The sequence below is a fragment of the Mobula birostris genome, chromosome 11 (genome assembly GCF_030028105.1).
Source record: "Mobula birostris isolate sMobBir1 chromosome 11, sMobBir1.hap1, whole genome shotgun sequence".
NCBI lineage: Eukaryota > Metazoa > Chordata > Chondrichthyes > Myliobatiformes > Myliobatidae > Mobula > Mobula birostris.
Window position 1 is genome coordinate 25,990,852 of NC_092380.1, and position 19,785 is coordinate 26,010,636.

At 46.9% G+C, this 19,785-nt stretch overlaps 1 protein-coding gene across 2 annotated transcripts; it reads right to left on the reverse strand.

The window, feature by feature from the left end:
* Positions 1–1,975: 1,975 nt before the first annotated feature.
* On the reverse strand, positions 1,976–19,233 carry LOC140204945 (gonadotropin subunit beta-like). 2 transcript variants are annotated; one of them, XM_072271938.1, is made up of 3 exons: positions 18,851–19,233; positions 6,567–6,729; positions 1,976–2,772 (listed from the first exon to the last, which is right to left on the reverse strand). In XM_072271938.1, exons 2-3 carry the CDS (start codon positions 6,726–6,728, stop codon positions 2,542–2,544), a joined length of 393 nt encoding a protein of 130 aa, XP_072128039.1. In that variant the 5' UTR covers position 6,729; positions 18,851–19,233; the 3' UTR covers positions 1,976–2,541. The 2 variants fall into 2 exon arrangements, with proteins under 2 accessions (XP_072128039.1, XP_072128038.1); XM_072271937.1 differs by lacking the exon at positions 18,851–19,233 and having other exon boundaries at positions 6,567–6,966.
* Positions 19,234–19,785: the final 552 nt, after the last annotated feature.

Genomic DNA, 19,785 nt, shown 5'->3' on the forward strand with positions numbered 1-19,785 from the left:
GCCACATGTCTGTTATTTGTCAAGTAGGGTGCCGTGCACAATCCTGATTTGATGGAGACAGACGTGAGAGTACGGAGGAACATCTGGAGAAACTTCTGAAATGCCTGCTTCGCTGCTGCTGCTACTGTGTGGTCCGGAATCTCCGGAGGAGAAGGCCTCGAGTCCTCGGCTTTGCTTGTTGCTCGGCGGCCGGGGCAGGGTCAAAGAGCTTGGCAGAGGATGGTGTTCAGAGGGGCTGGTCGGAGGCTCAAAATTTTTGGATGGACTCAGATCCCACTGCGGTCGGGTGTTTCCAATGCATCGGCAAGTTGTCGGCGCTTGGAGGTTCATGGCAGGGAGAGTTTCTCTTTTCTGCCGCCTGCGTGAGATGATGAGTTGATCAGGACTTTGAGACTTTTTTTTTTACCGTGCCCATGGTCTGCTTTTTATCAAATTTATGGTATTGCTTTGCATTGTTGTAACTATATACAAACGTATTATAATTATGTGGTTTTGTCAGTTTTAGTCTTGGTTTGTCCTGTTTTTTTTTGTGATATCATTCTGGAGGAACATTGTATCATTTTTTAATGCATGCATTTCTAAATGACAATAAACGAGGACTGCGTGTCCTCATAATCTAATCTAATCTAATCGAATATACTACCATATACTACCCTGAGAGTCATTTTCCTGTAGGGTCCCTTCTCACTTGATTGTTTCACACACATTGATCTGGCTTTGTATTCATTCAGAATATCACCGACAATCCCCTCACTTATTGTTCCTTGAAGGGCAAGTGTGAAGGTGATGAGTTTCGGGACCCTGGTGACCTCATGGTTGTGTTTTTGATGTTTACTATATTTTAAATCCCTGGTTAATTAAATTTCAATTCCCCACAGTGGTGTGATTTGAACTCGTGTCTCCAGACGTGACCTTGAGCTCTGGCTGCTCGACCTTAATCACTGTGTTGCTTACCGAATGTGAGCAACGAGTTTTCCCACCGTTTTCTCTCCACCACCACCACCCCGAGAAGTACAGAACTGAACAAATGGTACAGGCATTTGATCATCTTGCTTTGTATTCGGTCCCTTCATGTTTGGATAAAGCACAACAGTGGTCTCAGCCAATGTTCACTGCAAGTTATTACAGTGCGAAATTTCACCCCGCCAGTGTGCCTGGGGTCTAACATACCCACACTACCATCCATTTCGAACACCAGGCGTTCACCAGTACCTGGCCCGTTCCATTTCGTGTATGCGTTGGAATCCAGGGTAGGAGCGACCTGCATCCCGTGTGGCGAGGAGTACTTAGAGTTTAGACCATAAGACATAGGAGCAGATTGGGCCGTTCAGTCCATCGGCTCTGCTCCAACAGTTTTAGCTTTATTAAAGATTAGCTCTATTTGTAAGTGTATCACATGCCATCGGTGTCAGCTACCAGCACAGTCCGAGGATGTGCTGCAGCAGCCCGCAAGTGTCGCCACGCTTCCAGCACCCACATAGCGTGCCCACGCACAACTTCAGGTGCAGAGGCCAAAGGTAGAGTTTAACTCTACATGACGGCTGTGGAGGCCAAGTCATTGGGTATATTTAAGGCAGAGGTTGTTACCTTTTTGATTGGTCAGGGCATGAAGGGATACTAGGAGTTTGGGACTGAGAGTGAAATGGTGGGTGAAATTACTTAATTCTGCTCCTACGAAGCAGACCCCTCTGCAAATGAGACCGATGAGTCACCTATCACTTGCCAACTTGTACTCCTTCCCCTCCCACCCTCTTGTTCTGGATTTTCCACCCTTCCAGCCCTGATGGAAGGCCTCCCTCCACCCGAAACGTCGATTGTTCGTTCCCGTGCAGGGATGCCGCCAGACCTGCTGAGTTTCTCTTACGTGTTGTGTGTGTTGCTCTAAATTGCCAGCATCTGCAGAATCCCTTGTGTTTCCCGGTAGTCACTCTGTTATAGAATGCACATCTTGAAGGGAAGTCAAGGTCGTGTTTATTGTGTGTTCAAGTCCACGCATGCAAAAGTGTAGTGAAAAAACAGCAGCATTACAGGCAACGTACATCATACAGGCAGCATTCACAATATAAATTGAAACCAATTATTCACAATTTTCAGAATAAAGATCACAGAACAAATAAAGTCCACGTGGATGCAAAGTGGCCGAATAGTTTTGCTACACGTACGAACTATTTTAACGCGTTTTCTGGAATCTGTAGGCAAGGAACTAGAAGCCAGAGCTGTTTCTCTACACTAGACTGCTTTCTCGCTCCCAGCACCAGACTGAGTGAAAGAGGTGACAGAACTAGTGACCAGCAGAACTAATGAGATAATCCCACCTCTCTCCTCCCTCCTCAGTCCTCTCGCTAAAAATGGCAGCGTCCAGTCTGCACACACCCCATCTACAGAATAGTTTCTTGGCGATAAAGTACTTGAGTGAACTATTTCGTTCAGAGGCATCCAGCGTTCCTGACACGGACTTGCCTAGACAGCAGAATTTCCAGCCCTGAACGAGGGAGCAGCACCGGGGGAGGCCAGCGGACAGTGGGGGCAGCGGCAGGGAGCTCACAGCGGCAGCCTCCTGGCACTGCAGAAGTCGGGCTTGATGCTCTGCCGGGTACAGTCGGTGTAATCCATTCTGCAGAGGTTACATTCGCAGCTGACCGCCACGGGGTAGGTGTAGCTGGAGTCCACGCCCTCGGGGCAGCCCGGTAATTTGATGGTCTCGTACCGCAGCTCCTTGTAAGTGCACACATGCTGGTACACCGACAGGAGCGGGCTCTTGTACACTGACTCCTGAAATCAAAGAGAAACAAGTGTTTCAGGCATCCCGGCTGCTCATAATCCTCTCAGGAAACAGAACATTAAAAAAATACAGCACAATACAGACTACACACATCAAAGTTGCTGGTGAACGCAGCAGGCCTCTGCCTGAAACGTCGACTGCACCTCTTCCTACAGATGCTGCCTGGCCTGCTGCGTTCACCAGCAACTTTGATGTGTGTTGCTTGAATTTCCAGCATCTGCAGAATTCCTGTTGTTTGCACAATACAGACTCCTCAGCCTAGGCTACGATGGTGTGCCGACAGTTTAAATTCAAGATCGTTTATTGCCATTTTTCAATACACGACTGCTAAGGAAAACAAGAATCCGATGCAGCATTAACACAACAAAGAAAAGCACATCAAAATATAAATATAAAATCAATCCTATAAAACACAATGTACAAGTAACTGTTACACACAAAGACTGATTGTATGTACGTAAAGAGACGCTAGGTGATGTGTATATAATGGTGGTAGTGGGGTGGGTTAATGGGCAGAGATGTTGATCAGCCTGACGGCCTACTCCAAAATCAATTTAACCCTTCCCTCCCACACAGCCCTCCATTTTTCTTTCATCCAAGAGCCTATCTAACAGTCTCTTTAATGTCCCTAATGTATCGTCCTCTACCACCACCCCGGCATAGTTTTCCACGCACCCACTATTCTCTGTGTATATATAAAAAAAACTTCCTCTGATAATCCCTCTACACTTTCCTCCAATCACCTCTCACATTAGCTTCTGCCACCCGAGGGAAAAGGCGCTGGCTGCGTTTCGCTTTTACTTTTGGCACTTTTAACTTCTTGCGGGGAAACATCAGGCGACAGCTATTTAGATAACTGCACTGAATAAAGACTTTCAAACCCACCAGCCTCTTTCTCCAGACTTCAAATACGTAGCTGTCATGTTATGCCGCTTGGGAGCAGTTAACCGTTAAAATGCCAGAGCAGACGTCAAACCAAACTGTTTACAACAACTGGCGTTGGAACTTGACTGCCGGTGAGCTGGATCCCACAGAGTAAGGAGCAAATGAACAGAAGATGGTTAGGCTTGGATGTGTGGCGTCTGGTGGCACCTCTGAGATAAAAAGGCAGCGACAGAAAGTTAAAGTAAATTTATTATCAATATACGTATGTGTCGCCATGTCACCGCACTGAGATTCATCTTCTTGCAGGCATTTGCAGGAAAATAAATAGATACCATGGAATTTATGAAAAATATATAGACTGAAAAACAACCAAAGTGCAACAGAAGGCAATTGCTGCAAATAAAAATGCATGCTTAGCCACATATATATAGCCAGGGTGCCCAAGACTTTTGCAAAGTACTATAGTAATTTTGTGTATTGCACTGCACCGCTGCCGCAAAAAAATCATATTTCATGACATATGTGAGTGATGATAAACCTGATTCTGATATGGCTCTCTATTGTGAACTGATTGGAAAGGGGGCAGGGAGACGGGAATCATGGTTGGGAAAAGGGGAAGGGAGAGGGGAATTATGATTGGGAAAAGGAGAAGGGAGAGGGGAGGCACACACACAAAATACTGGAGGAACTCAGCAAGACAGGCAGCATCTACGGAAAAGAGCACGGTCGCGGGAAGCACCAAAGAGACATTCCGTAATGATCAATTAACCAATTGTTCGGAAGGAAATGATCTTGCCTGATGTCTCGGGGCTGGGTGTGTCTGCACCCGCGCCAACCCCCACCCCTGGCACCCCTTTTCTGCCACCTGTCCCACACCCCTCCCGTTCCCAACATCCTGCGCTCCCGCCAGATTTACAAACTCGCTCTCCGCTCCACATGGATATATATATATATATCTAAAACGTTTTACACAGTGCCGTATGTAAAAAAAATAATACTGAGAACATGAGCTGTAGAATCCTTGAAGTGAGTCCATAGGTTGTGAAATCAGTTCAGAGTTGAGGTGAATGAAGTTACCCACTCTGGTTCAGGAGCCTGATGGTTATGGAGTGATAACTGTTCCTGAACCTGGTGATGTAGGACCTGAGGCTCCTGTACCTCCTACCCGATGGTAGTAGTGAGAATGAGGCACGGCCTGGATGGTAGGATTGGAGGGATTGACACTGCTCCTGCAGCCCGTTGTGCAGAACCAGCCCAGAATGTGGATACAGGTCACTGGTGGCGTCACCCCGACAGTAAAAGGCAGAGACAAGGCTGGGGTCCGTACGGTACCGGTAGAGGGCGCTACAGTATTGTCGTGATCACTTTACTATGCCAGCAGTCAGAGATCGGTGTTCAATTCCTGCCGCAGTCTGTCGGGAATTTGCATAATATCCCCGTGACCTTGTGGGTTTCTTCCAGGTTCTCTGCTTTCCGCCCGCATTTCAAAGACGTACGGGTTCGGGTTAGTAAGTTGTGGGCATGCTATATTGTCACTAGAAGCATGGCGACGCTTGCAGGCTGCCCCAGCATACCCTCGGTCGTTGATGGAAACGACACATTTCACTGGCTGTTTCGATGTACGCGTGACATATACAGCGTATCTTTGACCTCTGTAATGGGAACTGACGGTACACTGTGATCACACGCTTCCCCCGTTGGACCCTTGGGACCACAATCCACCAGTCCCTGTCCCCCTTGGGTGCACTTCGTGTGTGAGGCTGGGTAGCAATACCAAATCCCAAACTTGGCGCGCGCCCACCTCCTGTTCAGCTCCGCACCCCCACCCAACGGCAACCGATAACAACTCCAACCACTAACAAAGGTTTACCGGTCTAGACTGGCGGATCGGTTGAGCGAGCTGGAGCTTTTCTCTTTGGAGCGAAGGAGGTTGAGAGGCGACTTGTTGGAGGTTTACAAGATGGTAAGAGGCATAGATTGAGTGGACAGCCAGAGACTTTTTCCTAGGATGGAAATGGCTAATACAAGGGGGGGGGGAGCATAACTTTAAGGCGATTGGACAAAAGTTTAGGGGTGACGTCAGTGGTACTATAAGTGTTTTATACACAGAGAGTGGTGGGTGCATGAAACGCCCTGCCAGCGGTAGAGGTAAAGGCAGAAACATTAGATGACTTTAAGAAACTCTTAGATGGGCATACGACTGAAGGAAAAATGGAGGGTTGTGTAGGGTTAGATTGAGTTGGCACTGCATCGTGGGGCGAAGGGCCTGTACTTTGCTGTAACGTTCTATCTTCTTAACTGAGGAGCACTCGGGCCTGTGGTCATGGCTTCCCCCATGGGTTACTGTGCATGCTATCAGCATTCGGATTTCCGGCAGGGAGCTCGCAGTTACAATAAATTTACCAGGGCAGCCCAGAATCCATCTTCCCCTGTATTCACCATTAGATACCACCTTCCCACCCTCATCAACAGCCCCAGCTTCTGCCACACACCCAGGCACTGTGTGTGTGTGTGTGTGTGTGAGAGAGAGAGAGAGAGACAGAGAGAGAGAGGAGGGACGTGGAGCAGAAAGCAGTGTAGAGCGATAGTGGTTGGGAAAACATAATGAAGACCAAAAAATCTGCAGATGCTAAAAACCTGAAATAAAACCGAAAAATGCTGGAAACTCTCCGGGTAAGGCAGCATCTGTGGAGAGAGAAACACATTCTGATGAAGGGCTCTGGACTGGATGAACAGCCTTCTATCTGCACGATCCTGAGTGGCTCCAGCATCTCCCCTTTTATCGAACGCTGCAGTTGTTGGGCGGGGTTCAAACTGGGTCCGGCACTGGTTCCAGACCAGAGCAGAGCAGAATGCCCTGAGAACTACAGCCACAGGCAACACCCCCACCCCCCCTTACCTTGGTCAGGCAATAGCCACTGCACACGGTGGTGGTCAGGACGACACAGAAGGGACAATTGTCCTTCTCCGCGGAGATGGTGCTGTTGGTCGGGTGGCAGATGGACCGGCTGTGGACGGAGGAGATACACAGTCCGAGTAGAAGAAGCCGCTTGGAATCCATCCTGCAGCAGACAAAAGGTTATTTCCCCGCCTTTTGTTCCTCCAGGCTGCAGATCGGAATCGACGATCACAACTGGTTTCACAGAGCAGATCAAAGAGCTCTGCAGAACCTCAAGTACAGGAGAGACTCCTCTGCCCTCCTCAGTGTAGAACACAGAACAATGCAGCACAGAGCCAAGCCCTTCGGCTAATAATGCTCTGCAGAGCTTTAACCTTCTCTGTGATCAATCTAACCCTTCCCTCCCACATTTTTCTACCCTCTATCATCCATGCGCCTACCTCCCTCCCTCCTCTCTGCTTTCCGCAGGGATCGCTCCCTACACAACTTCCTTGTCCATTCGTCCCCGCCATTCCTCCACACCGATCTCCCTCCTGGCACTTATCCTTGTAAGCGGAACAAGTGCTACACATGCCCTTACACTTCCTCCCTCGCACCATTCAGGGCCCCAGACAGTCCTTCCAGTTGAGGCGACACTTCCCCTGTGAGTCGGCTGGGGTGATATACTGTGTCCGGTGCTCCCGATGCGGCCTTCTCTATATTGGCGAAACCCGACGCAGACTGGGAGATCGTTTCGCCGAACACCTACGCTCTGTCCGCCAGAGGAAGCAGGATCTCCCAGTGGCCACACATTTTAATTCCACATCCCATTCCCATTCTGACATGTCTATCCACGGCCTCCTCTACTGTAAAGATGAAGCCTCACTCAGGTTGGAGGAACAACACCTCATATTCCTCCTGGGTAGCCTCCAACCTGATGGCATGAACATTGACTTCTCAAACTCCCCCCAACCCAGTAGCCCATCTGTTATTTATTTATTTATTTATTTATTTATTTGTTATTATTATTAAAAATTTCTCTCTCTCTTTTTTCTCCCTCTATCCCTCTCACTATAACTCCTTGCCCATCCTCTAGGCTCCCCTCCCCCTTTCCTTCTCCCTAGGCCTTCTGTGCCATGATCCTCTCATATCCCTTTTGCCAATCAACTGTCCAGCTCTTGGCTCCATTCCTCCCCCTCCTGTGTTCTCCTTTTTTCTCCTCATTTCGGATCTCCCCTCCCCCTCCCACTTTCAAATCTCTTACTATCTCTTCTTTCAGTTAGTCCTGACGAAGGGTCTCGGCCCGAAATGTCGACTGTACCTCTTCCTAGAGATGCTGCCTGGCCTGCTGCGTTCACCAGCGTTTTTTTTTGTGTGCGTTGCCTACCTAAGAGTTTCTTAAATCCCCCTAATGTTTCCACATCTAACACCACTCTTGGCAGCTCGTTCTATGCACCCACCACTCTGTGTAAAAAAAACTTACCGCTGACACCCCCCACCCAGACTTTCCTCCAATCACCTTAAAATTATGCCCGGTCCTATTAGGTTTTGATTCTTTTCACTACGTTTGTCAAGCTTCATGATCAACACTTCCCTTTCTCCTATCTCTACTTTAACCCTTCCCGCCCCCTGCAATCAATAAGGACGTATTTTGTTGTTGCCTTTCACCTGTTCTCGGCTCCTTGGTCCTGGAGATCTGACAGAGACGGTCTGGGAGCGGTAGTGCTCGCGTCCTTTTATACACACGCTCTGACACAGATATTAATGGATCGGGGTTGCGATGACCATCTTCCCGGGATTATCCACAACGCCATCAGATAGTTCCCACCTCATGCCCACAACCAACTCGGGCTGGTGACTCGTCCGGCTTCAGCGCGCCGATTCAGATCCTGGCAACGGCAGATGCTGACGGCCAGTCAGGCATTTACCGAAGTGTTCAGGCCTCGTAAGGCAGGGTAGGAGATGGGTCAAAGGCAGAAGCTTTAAGGAACGAGTTTGCAAGAGAAAGAGGCTGAAAATTTTATGAAGAGAAGTCCGGAGCTGGAGGCCACGAACAGCCGAGGCAGCAGAAAGGGAAATTTAAAAACAACTGTATGGCTGTCGGAAACAGAGTCACAGATAAACGCAGAAGAGGAACAAGCTCTTCGGCCCAACTTGCCTATGCTCACCCAAACCCAAACTCATCCTACTTCCCCACATTTGGCCCGTAGCCCTCTAAACCTTTTCTATCTATGTACCTTTTAAAAGTGATTGTACTCAGTACTGCCTCTTCTCTGCCAGCCCATTCCATACACCCACTGCTCTCTGCATTAAACACTTGTCCCTCAAAGTCCAAACTAAATTTATTATCAAAGTACATATATGTCACCATATACGACCAAGAGATTCACTTTCTGGCAAGAAAAATAAAGAAATACAATAGAATTTATGAAAAACTGTACGTAAACATAGTCTGACAATTAACGTGTAAAAAGAGACAAATTGTGCAAATCAAAGATTAAACGATACTGGGAAAGTGAGTGGTGGATTCTTTGAAAGTAAGTCTGTAGGTTGTGGAATCAGTTCAGAGTTGAGGTGGGCGAGGTTATCCACGTTGGTCCAGGAGCCTGATGGTTTCAGGGTGATTACTGCTTCTGGACATAGCAGTTTCATTCTCCTCTCAACATAAAAACTCCTGCGCTCCTGCTGGGAAAGGGTCTGTGCCGGTCTATCCACACCCATCATGATTTTATTGGGTCTAGTGGTTGGCACACCGCTCACTTCCCGCCGCTACCTGTGGGGCGGGGTGGGGGGGGGGGTGTTCACGTTCTCCCCGTGACTCTGTAGGGCTCGTCCGGATGCTGAGGCTGTCCTCCCACAGACGTACCGGTTGGTAGGTGAATTGGTCATTGTACATTAGGCTGGCGAGTCGCTGGGTCTATTCCGCGCTGTACCCCAATAAATATAAATCTCTCAGCCCCCAACCTCCTCCACTCCAGGGAGAACAGCCCCAGTCTTTCCTTTAACTCAACCCCTCCAGTCCTTGCAACTTCCTTGTCGCTTAATCTTATCCGTCCTATGGCATGGTGACCAGAGCTGTGGTCAGACCACTGCTCCGGGAACAAGTTCTCCCTCCGATGCGGCTGCAACATGCTGTCCCACCTCGTGTACCCAGTTCCCTGGCGGGTTAACGGCAAATGTGCCCAGCCACCTTCTTCACCACCCTGCCTACCTGTGACTCCACCTCAGCGACGTGTGGCCCCGGGACGCTCCGTTCCACAACCCACCCCAGGGCCACTTTCTGTCTGAGTCCTGTCCTGGTTTAACACCCCAGAAGTGCATCAGATGCAAAATAAAAACTGAAAATTCAGGAAATACTCTGACTTTTCTTGTAATATTTGTATTTGTGTTTTAGTCTGCCTTTGTGTGTTTTATGTTTGTTGTGATAGTGTTTGTACGTTAGACCTTAAGAACATAAGACATAGGAGCAGAATTAGGCCGTTAAACCCATCAAACCTGCTCCGCCATTTTATCTAGGCTGATTTATTAATCCTCTCAACCCCATTCTCCTGGCTCTTCCCCATTACCTTTGACACCCTGACTCTTCAAGAACCTATCAACTTCCGCTTTAAATATACCCAAAGATGTGCCCCCCTCTGCACTCTGTGGTAATGAATTCTACAGATTCACAACCCTCTGGCCAAACAATTTCCTCCTAAATGGGCATCCTTGTATTCCTCAATTCCTCCTCCTCCTCTGTTCTAAATGGGCATCCTTGTATTCTGAGGCTGTGCCCTCTGGTCCTGCGCTCTCCCACTGTAGGAAACATCCTCTCCACTCTATCCGGTCCTTTCAATATTCAGTGAGCTCTCCTCTCCTTCTTCTAAACTTCAGCGAGTACAGGTTCTGGAGCCATTAAGCACCCCTCACGCGTTAACCCTTTCGTGCCTGGGAGCATTCTTGTGACCCTCCTCTGGACCCTCTCCAATGCCAGCATATCCTTTCTTAGATAAGGGGCCCAAAACACCCCACGATACTCCAAGTGCAGTCTGACCGATGCACTAGATTTATAAAGCCTCAAAGCAATCCTTGCTTTTAAGAGTCTTCTTTAAGAGTGTGTTTTCTTGTCGTACTGATGACGGTGCATTTTGTTAATGTCTGGGTATGTTGTATCGACATCAGCACAAATAATGGTGTTCATATAATGTATATATTATATTATGCATATAATAATTATGCTTTAATGTGTCAGTCTGTGTAAGCATTGGGTGGCAATGCTTTATGTGGTCCGTATGCTTTATGTGCCAAGATTGCAATCATGTCTAAGGACACGTGTTTCTGTGCAAATGTACATACACGTGTTCTGTTCCTGTGTCTTATGGTCTGATTTTCTTCTGCACATGCCTTGTCTATATATATATATATATGTGTGTGTGTGTGTGTGTGCGTGTGTGTGGTGTGTGTGTGTGTGTGTGTGTGGTGTGTGTGTGTGTGTGTGTGCGTGTGTGTGTGGTGTGGTGTGTGTGTGTGTGTGTGTGTGTGTGTGTGTGTGTGTGTGTGTGTGTGTGTGTGTGTGTGTGTGTGTAGGTGTGCGAGCAGGTCCATGTGTATGTACACGTGCACGTTTGTCTGTGCGCAAGCACACGTGTATCTGTTGTTCGTGGCCGGTTAGTGGTCAGGAGAAAATAGATGTTCCGTGAACTGAAACCAATGGGCTCTAGGCGGCCGAAAGTTTCAGGGTCTCTGACTTTAATCCTGCAGCATTTCTGCAATTCAGCTGTCTCCATTCGGTGATCTATCAGATGCTGCGTTTCCGGCAAGTAAGAACCAGTTGTACACAGACGGGGTTAATGGAAATCTCTGTGGATCAATGGCATTTCCGAAGCTGCTGGTTCCTTCAGTAACAACCTTGGGCTGTTTATTAATAACTGATTTCAGCTGCATTGCAAAAGAATGGTGAAGATTAGTGGTAGGACAGCAGATTGGGAATATTTTGGAAATCAGCAAAAGACGATGTTTAAAAAATAAGGAGGAGAAAATGATGTACAAGTAATTTCAAGCAGACATGTGAATGTAAAAGAGTGTAACTTGGTACCTCACAAGACACGACTGGCCAATCAACAATGGCAAAAGGAAACAACTTTGAGTTAATATTTTGTATCTTTCTCCAAATGAAGGATATTATAAACATCTCAATAGACCATAGACCATAAGACCATAAGACAAAGGAGCAGAAGTCGGCCATTCGGCCCATCGAGTCTGCTCTGCCACCCCATCATGAGCTGATCCATTCTCCCATTTAGTCCCACTGCCCCGCCCTCTCACCATAACCCTTGATGCCCTGGCTACTCAGATACCTATCAATCTCTGCATTAAATCACCCAATGACTTGGCCTCCACTGTCACCCATGGCAACAAATTCCATAGATTCACCACCCTCTGGCTAAAAAAATGTCTTTGCATCTCTGTTCTGAATGGGCACCCTTCAATCCTTAAGTCATGCCCTCTCGTACTAGACTCCCCCATCATGGGAAACAACTTTGCCACATCCACTCTGTCCATGCCTTTCAACATTTGAATTGTTTCTATGAGGTCTCCCCTCATTCTTCTAAACTCCAAGGAACACAGTCCAAGAGCAGACAAACGTTCCTCATATGTTAACCCTCTCATTCCCAGAATCATTCTAGTGAATCTTCTCTGTACCCTCTCCAATGTCAGCACATCCTTTCTTAAATAAGGAGACCAAAACTGCCCACAGTACTCCAGGTGAGGTCTCACTAGCGCCTTACAGAGCCTCAACGTCACATCCCTACTCCTATACTCTATTCCTCTAGAAATGAATGCCAACATTGCATTCACCTTCTTCACCACCGACTCAACCTGGAGGTTAACCTTAAGGGTATCCTGTACGAGGACTCCCACGTCCCGTTGCATCTCAGAACTTTGAATTCTCTCCCTATTTAAATAATAGTCTGCCCCTTTATTTCTTCTGCCAAAGTGCATAACCATACACTTTCCAACATTGTATTTCATTTGCCACTTCTCTGCCCATTCTTCCAATCTATCCAAGTCTCTCTGCAGACTCTCCGTTTCCTCAGCACTACTGGCCCCTCCACCTATCTTCATATCGACAGCAAACTTAGCCACAAAGCCATCTATTCCATTATCCAAATCGTTGATGTACAATGTAAAAAGAAGCAGCCCCAACACTGATCCCTGTGGAACACCACTGGTAACCGGCAGTCAACCAGAAGAGGATCCCTTTATTCCCACTCTCTGTTTCCTGCCAATCAGCCAACGCTCTATCCATGTATGTAACTTTCCTGTAATTCCATGGGCTCTTACCTTGTTAAGTAGCCTCATGTGTGGCACCTTGTCAAAGGCCTTCTGCAAATAGCAATGGAAAATCCAGGCACAAAACGGAAAGTTGAATTTAAAACACAAGCAAAGTTAATCAGCAAATTAAAGGCAGATATTCATTTTGAGGGGACTAGAATATAAAAGCAGGGATGTAATGCTGAGATTTTATAAGGCATCGGTCAGACTGTGAGCAATTTTGGGTCTCTCATTTCAGAAAAGATGTGCTGTCACTCAAGAGGGTCTAGAGAAGGTTCATGAGAATGATCTAGGGAATGAAAGAGTTAATGTATGAGGAGCATTTGATGGCTCTGGGCCTGTACTCACTGCAGTTTAGAAGAAGGGTGGGGCAGGATCTCATTGAAACCTATCAAATATTGAAAGGCCGAGATAGAGTGGATGTTGAGCGGATGTTTCCTGCAACAGGAAGGTCTGGGACCAGACCTTCAAGAGGGCCACAACCTTGTTATGGCTTGGAGGCTTGCATGCTTCAATGATGCACAGAGCTATGTCAGCTGGAGTCAGGGATTTATGCTTTGGCTCTTGGTAGGGTCTCCCATGCCAAACAGGTCAAAGCGTCGAGGCCAGACATAGAGAGGCCCACCGGTCTGCCAGGTTCGGTGGTTCATCTCAGGGCGAGCAACCCTGACTGGTCATGAAAAAATTGCTACAGAACCAACAATGAAGAATCGTTCTATCTCTGAGTGCGACGATATTCCCAAGTCTCCACTCAGGACTTGCATGGCTGTCAGTAGTGAAAACTGAGAGGAAGCTACTGCCACAATGAAGGAAGCCCTAAACGCCGCCAAGACCAAGATGAGAAGAGAAGCCAACTCCATCATCAAGACAGCACTCCACTGGACTTCTGAAGGGCACAGGAAATGTGGGAGATGAGAGACAAATTGGTGCCATACCACAGAGATAGAAATGAGGACTCTGCATAATAGAGAAGATGGCCAAGGGCAGACAGAGATGGAGAACCTTCACTAAACACCAGAGAATGGGGTTGAGAGGGATAATAGATGGAATGATGGAGCAGACTCGATGGGCTGAATAGCCTAATTTGCCTATGTCTTATGGTCTTATGTACAAGTTGGTTTATCTACATTCACATGACTATTAAGTGTATCTGCCAGTCCATGATCTGCAGGATCAGTATTAGCTGAAGAAACGGTGTTAACTATTGCTAAGTTGTATGTCTGATGCCTCAGGTTCAGCTGATACGTTCTGTAGGAGCAAACTGAAGGATCCTGAGGAGCTGGTGTTTGAAATAACGGGTGATTTATTAAAGTCTGGGTTTCACCAGGAGACCTGTCAAACCTGTTCTATCTCAGTACAAATTTGGTAGAGTTTTTACCACAAGACCATAACATAAAGGAACAGAATGAGGCCACTTGGCCCATCGTGTCTTCTCCACCATTTCATCATGGCTGATCCATTTTCCCTCTCGGCCCCAGTCTCCTGCCTTCTCCCTGTATCCCTCAATGCCCTGACCAATCAAGAATCCTTAAATATACCCAATGACTTGGCCTCCACAGCAATTAATTCCACAGGTTCACCAATCTCCAGCAAAAGAAATTCTGCTCTAAAAGGATGCCCCTCAATTCTGAGGCTGTGTCCCCTGGTCTCAGACTCGTCCACCACAGGAAACATCCTCTCCACATCCACTCTATCAAGGCCTTTCACCATTCTTTAGGTTTCAACAAGGTCACCCCTTGTTCTTCCTTTATCCCTCATTTACATTCGAGATCACCAGAAAAACTACATCTTGATAACAGAATGCTGGCTACAGGAAGAGTTAATTAAGCAACAAACTAGATAATGATCACAGAATAAAATGATTATCCACAGGTCTAACAGCAAATCCAGTTCTCTATTACAACATTGGGCGTGTGCTGAAACCTGGGTATCGTCACCGCTGCATTCCATGCCTTTCGTTCCAGGCATTGTCTGTGGTTAGCACAATCCACATCCACAGTTCCTAGCTATGAGCTCTCACAATTCTCTCCTCTATAACGCATTCCTTGGTCTAAGTGGGTAGGTTCCTATTCTAAAACGCAACAGAGATGAGTTCGGTGGGGCAGGAGCAAGCTGAGACAATGGGTCGGCCAGGACAGGCAGGTTTGTGGATCTTGGGTCGGAGGCAGAAACAGGAAGTGCGAGGTGTGGGAACTATATGGTTGGTAGCAGTGGATGGGAGATCCCCTGAGCGGATAAAGTCGGTGATGGTGTGGGAGACAATGGCCTGGTGCTCCTTAGTGGGGTCACGATCGAGGGGTAAATAAGAGGAGGTATCCGCGAGTTGTTGCTGTGCCTCGGCAAGGTAGAGGTCAGTACGCCAGACTACAACAGCACCCCCCTTATCGGCGGGTTTAATAATAAGGTTAGGATTAGTGCAGAGGGAGTGGAGAGCAGAGCGTTCCGAAGGAGTGAGGTTGGAATGGGGACAAGGTGCGGTGAAGTCGAGACGGTTGATGTCCCGTCGGCAGTTAGCGATAAAGAGATCCAGAGCAGGCAGAAGACCAGAGCGGGGTGTCCATGAAGAAGAGGAGGGTTGAAGATGGGAGAAGGGGTCATCGGTGTGGGTGGAAGTGGAAGAATAACAGAAACGAGTTTGGTGAGGCAGGAGCAAGCTGAGACAATAGGTCTGCCAGGACAGGCAGATAACAGAAACGAGTTCGATGGGGCAGGAGCAAGCTGAGACAATAGGTCTGCCAGGACAGACAGGCAACGTTCCTATTCTGCAACATTGAGCATGTCAAAAACACAAATGCTTAACAACAGGCTCGGGGAAGAAGTGGCCTGCAGAGACAGTTGCCAGAACCTTCCAAACTTATTCACATTCTGAAAAAGGTCCCTAAAGACTGAAGCAGCACACAGAAGACGATCTGGGAATGCAGATCCATAATTCCTTGAAAGTGTTATCACAGGTAAGTAGGGCTGTAAGGAGAGCTTTTGGCACATTGGCCTTCATAAATCAAAATATTGTGTACAGGATGTTATTTTGAAGTTGAATTAGACTTAATTTGGAGTATTGTGTGCATTTCTAGTATCTATAAACAGGAAAGGTATCAACAAGATTGAAAGAGTGCAGAGAAAATTTAGAAAGATGTTGCCGGGACTTGAGGACCTGAGTTATATGGAAAAGCTGAATAGGTTAGGATTTCGTTCCCTAGAGTGAAGGAGAATTGGGGGGGGGGTGGAATTTGATAGAGGTATACAAAATTATGAGGGGTATTGATAGGATAATTGCATGCAGGCCTTTCCTGCTGAGGTTGGGTGAGACTAGAACTAGAGGTCATGGGCTAAGGGGAACATGAGGGGGGACTTCTTCACTCAGAACGTGGTGAGAGTGTGGAATGGGCTGCCAATGGAAGTGGTAAACGTAGATTTGATTTTAGCATTGAAGAGAAGTTTGGATAAACACATAGAGGAGAGGGGCATGAGGTCTATGGTTCAGATGCTGGTCAATGGGACTAGACAGAACTAGGGTTCAGCACAGACTGGATGGGTTGGAGATATTGTTTCAAGTTCCAGTATACATTTATTGTTATTCAACTGTACTCATGTCTACCGCCAAATAAAACAACATTCCTCCAGATCAAAGTGCACAAAACAGTACAAGTAACTCACACACAACACATAAAGTAATATCACCACAAATAAATCAACAAATAATAAAATATATATCAGAAGACTAACATTCAGCGCTAGGTGCATTATGACACAAGCTAAAAAGTAAATAGTGCAGTACTACTGGAACTTTGTACCTGATGAGACCTGGGAGGAGGCAGGGAGTTCAGTAGTCTCAAGGTCTGGGAGAAGAAGCTGTTTCCCATCCTAACAGGTTTTTTACCTCCTGCCTGATGGTGGGTGTGGGGGTTCAAAGAGATTGTTGGATGGATGGTATGGGAGACAATGCTTCGGGTCCTGCTTACGCAGCACTCCTGATACATATCTCAGATGAGTGGAAGAGAGACCCTTATAATCTTCTCAACAGTCCTCACAATCCTTTGTAGGGATATGTGTTCAGGTACTTTGCAATTCCATCACGGGTAAAGCCCTCCGAACAATTGAACACATCTACATGAGACACATGAGCAGCATCCGTCATCAGCGACACCACCTCCCAGGACATGCCTCCTTCTCACTGCTGCCATCAGGAAGAAGGCACAGGAGCCTCAGGACTCACACCACCAGGCTCAGGAACAGTTGTTACCCCTCAACCATCAGGCTCTTGAACCAAAAGGGATAACTTCACTCAACTTCGCTCACCCCATCATTGAATTGTTCCCACAACCTATGGACTCACTTTCAAGGACTCTTCAACTCATGTTCTCAATATTTATTTCTTATTTAGAAACATAGGAAACCTACAGCACAATACAGGCCCTTTGGTCCACAATGCTGTGCTGAACATGTACTTATTTTAGAAACTACCTAGGGTTACCCATAGCCCTCTATTTTTCTGAGCTCCATGTACCAAATTTGTTTATTGTTATTTTTTCTTCTTTTTGTAATTGTGCAGTTTTTGTTGTCTTCTCTCATTGAACACCCTAGTTCAATGGTCTTTCATTGTTTCTGCTATGGTTATTATTAAATAGATTTATTGAGTATGTCCACAAGAAAATAAATTTCAGGGTTGCATATCTCACTGCTACAGTTGGAAGTTTCCACCTGGTTTGAAGGGACAACAATCATACCAGTGTCCAGGAAGAGCTATCGTCCAGTAACGTTCACGTCTACGGTGATGAAGTGCTCTGAGAAGTTGGTTATGGCTAGAGTCAACTCTGGCCTAAGCAAGGACCTGGGCCAAATGCAATTTGCTTATCGGTACAATAGGTCTACAGCAGACATGCTCCCAATGGCTCTCCATGCGGCCTTGGATCACTAGGCCACTACAAGTACCTATGTCAGGATGCTATTGATCGACTATAACTCAGTGTTTAACACCGTCATTCCCACAGTCCTGACTGAAAAGCTACAGAACCTGGGCCTCTGTACCTCCTTCTGCAACTGGATCCTCAACATCCTAACCAGAAGACCACAATCTAATAATGTCTCCATCTCGCTGACAATCAACACTGGTGCACCACAGTGACGTGTGCTCAGCCCATTGCTCTACTTCCTCTATGCCCATGACTGTGTGGCTAGGCACAGCTCAAATGCCATCTATAAATTTACTAATTACACCACTGTCATTGGCAGAATCTCAGTTGGTGGCGAGAGGGCGCACAGGAGCGAGTTATACCAGTTAGTTGAGTGGTGTCACAGCAACAACCTCGCACTCAACATCAGTAAGATCAAAGAGCTGATTGTGGACTTCAGAAAGTGTGTTACGAGGGAACACAAAGCAGTCTTCTCAGAGGGATCAGAAGTGGAGAGAGTGAGTAATTTCAAGTTCCTGGCTGTCAATATCACTGAGGATCTAACCCGATCCCAACATATTGGTGCAGCTATAAAGAAGGGAAGAGAGTGCCCTATTTCACTAGGAGTTTGAAGAGATTTGGTTTATCATCTAAAACACTCGAAATCCTCTATAGATGTACGGTGGAGAGTATTCTGACTGGCTGTATCACCGTCCGGTATTCGGGGGGGGGGGGGGTGCGGTTACTAGTGCACAGGATCAAGAAAAGTTACAGAAAGATGAAAAATTAGTCAGCTCCATCTTGGGTACTAGCCTCGATAGTAATCAAGGCATCTTCAAGGAGCGGTACCTCAGAAAAGTAGCTTCCATCATCAAGGACCCCCACCACCCAGGACATGCCCCCTTCTCACTGTTACCATCAGGAAGGAGGTACAGAAGCCTGAAGGCACACACACAGCGATTCAGGAAGAGCTTCTTCCCCTCTGCCATCCGATTCCTAAATGAGCATTGAACCCATGAACACTACCTCAGATTTTTTTTAATTTCTGATTTTCCACTACTTATCTTAATATAACTATTTAACATATATATATATACTTACTGTAATTCAGTTTTATCTATATCGTATACTGTAATTGTACTGCTGCTCCAAAGTCAACGGTGCTCCTGTAAAGATCTGTTAGAATGTAGGGAGGTGGGGGAGCCTCACTCACTTCAATCTCCTCAGGAAGTGGAGACACTTGAGTAAAGAGGTTTTGTTGAGGGACCAGGTGAGACTATCTGCTACGTGCCCTCTGACATACTTGGTGCTCGTAACGCTCTCCACGCCTTGGCCTTATCCACGTTGATACCGGAACCACTGTCCTCTCTGTACACCGCCTCGTCAGCATTGTTAATGAGGCCAAACACTGCAGTTTCATCAGCCAATTTGTTAGTTCGGTATGAGCTGGCTGTAGCAGTGCAGTCACGTGTCAGCGGCGCGAAGCATCTGAGGGATGATCATATTAAAAGTCCGAGCAGAAGCCGAGAAACAGCACCCCGGTTCCATTTCGCAAACAGGACAGAGTTGTTCTGTGCTGTAGTTCTCTATCACTCTGTGTGTACGACTGACACTCAGTAAACCGAAGCCAATTCAAACCGTAATAAATCCTTTCATCACCCTACAACCATCAGGCTCCTGAACCATCTTCTCACCTCTACCATTGGGCGTGGGGTCCAGGAGCCTTAGGTCCCACACCACCAGGTTCAGAAACAGCTACTGTATTACCCTCCAACCGTCAGACTCCTGACCTGGCGTGGATAACATCACTAACCACAACTCTTTTTCCACAACCTACTTTCATGGACTCTATAACTCATGTTGTCAGTAACATTTTAGTTTGCACAGTTTTGTGAACCGGTTGTTTGTCAATATTAGTCTGTATGAGTACAGGTTTTTCGTCTTTTCTATTGTATTTCCATTTTCCCCTGTAAATGCCTGTAAGAAAATGAATCTTACTGTAATGCATGGTGCCACATACGTACTGCTGAATGGGC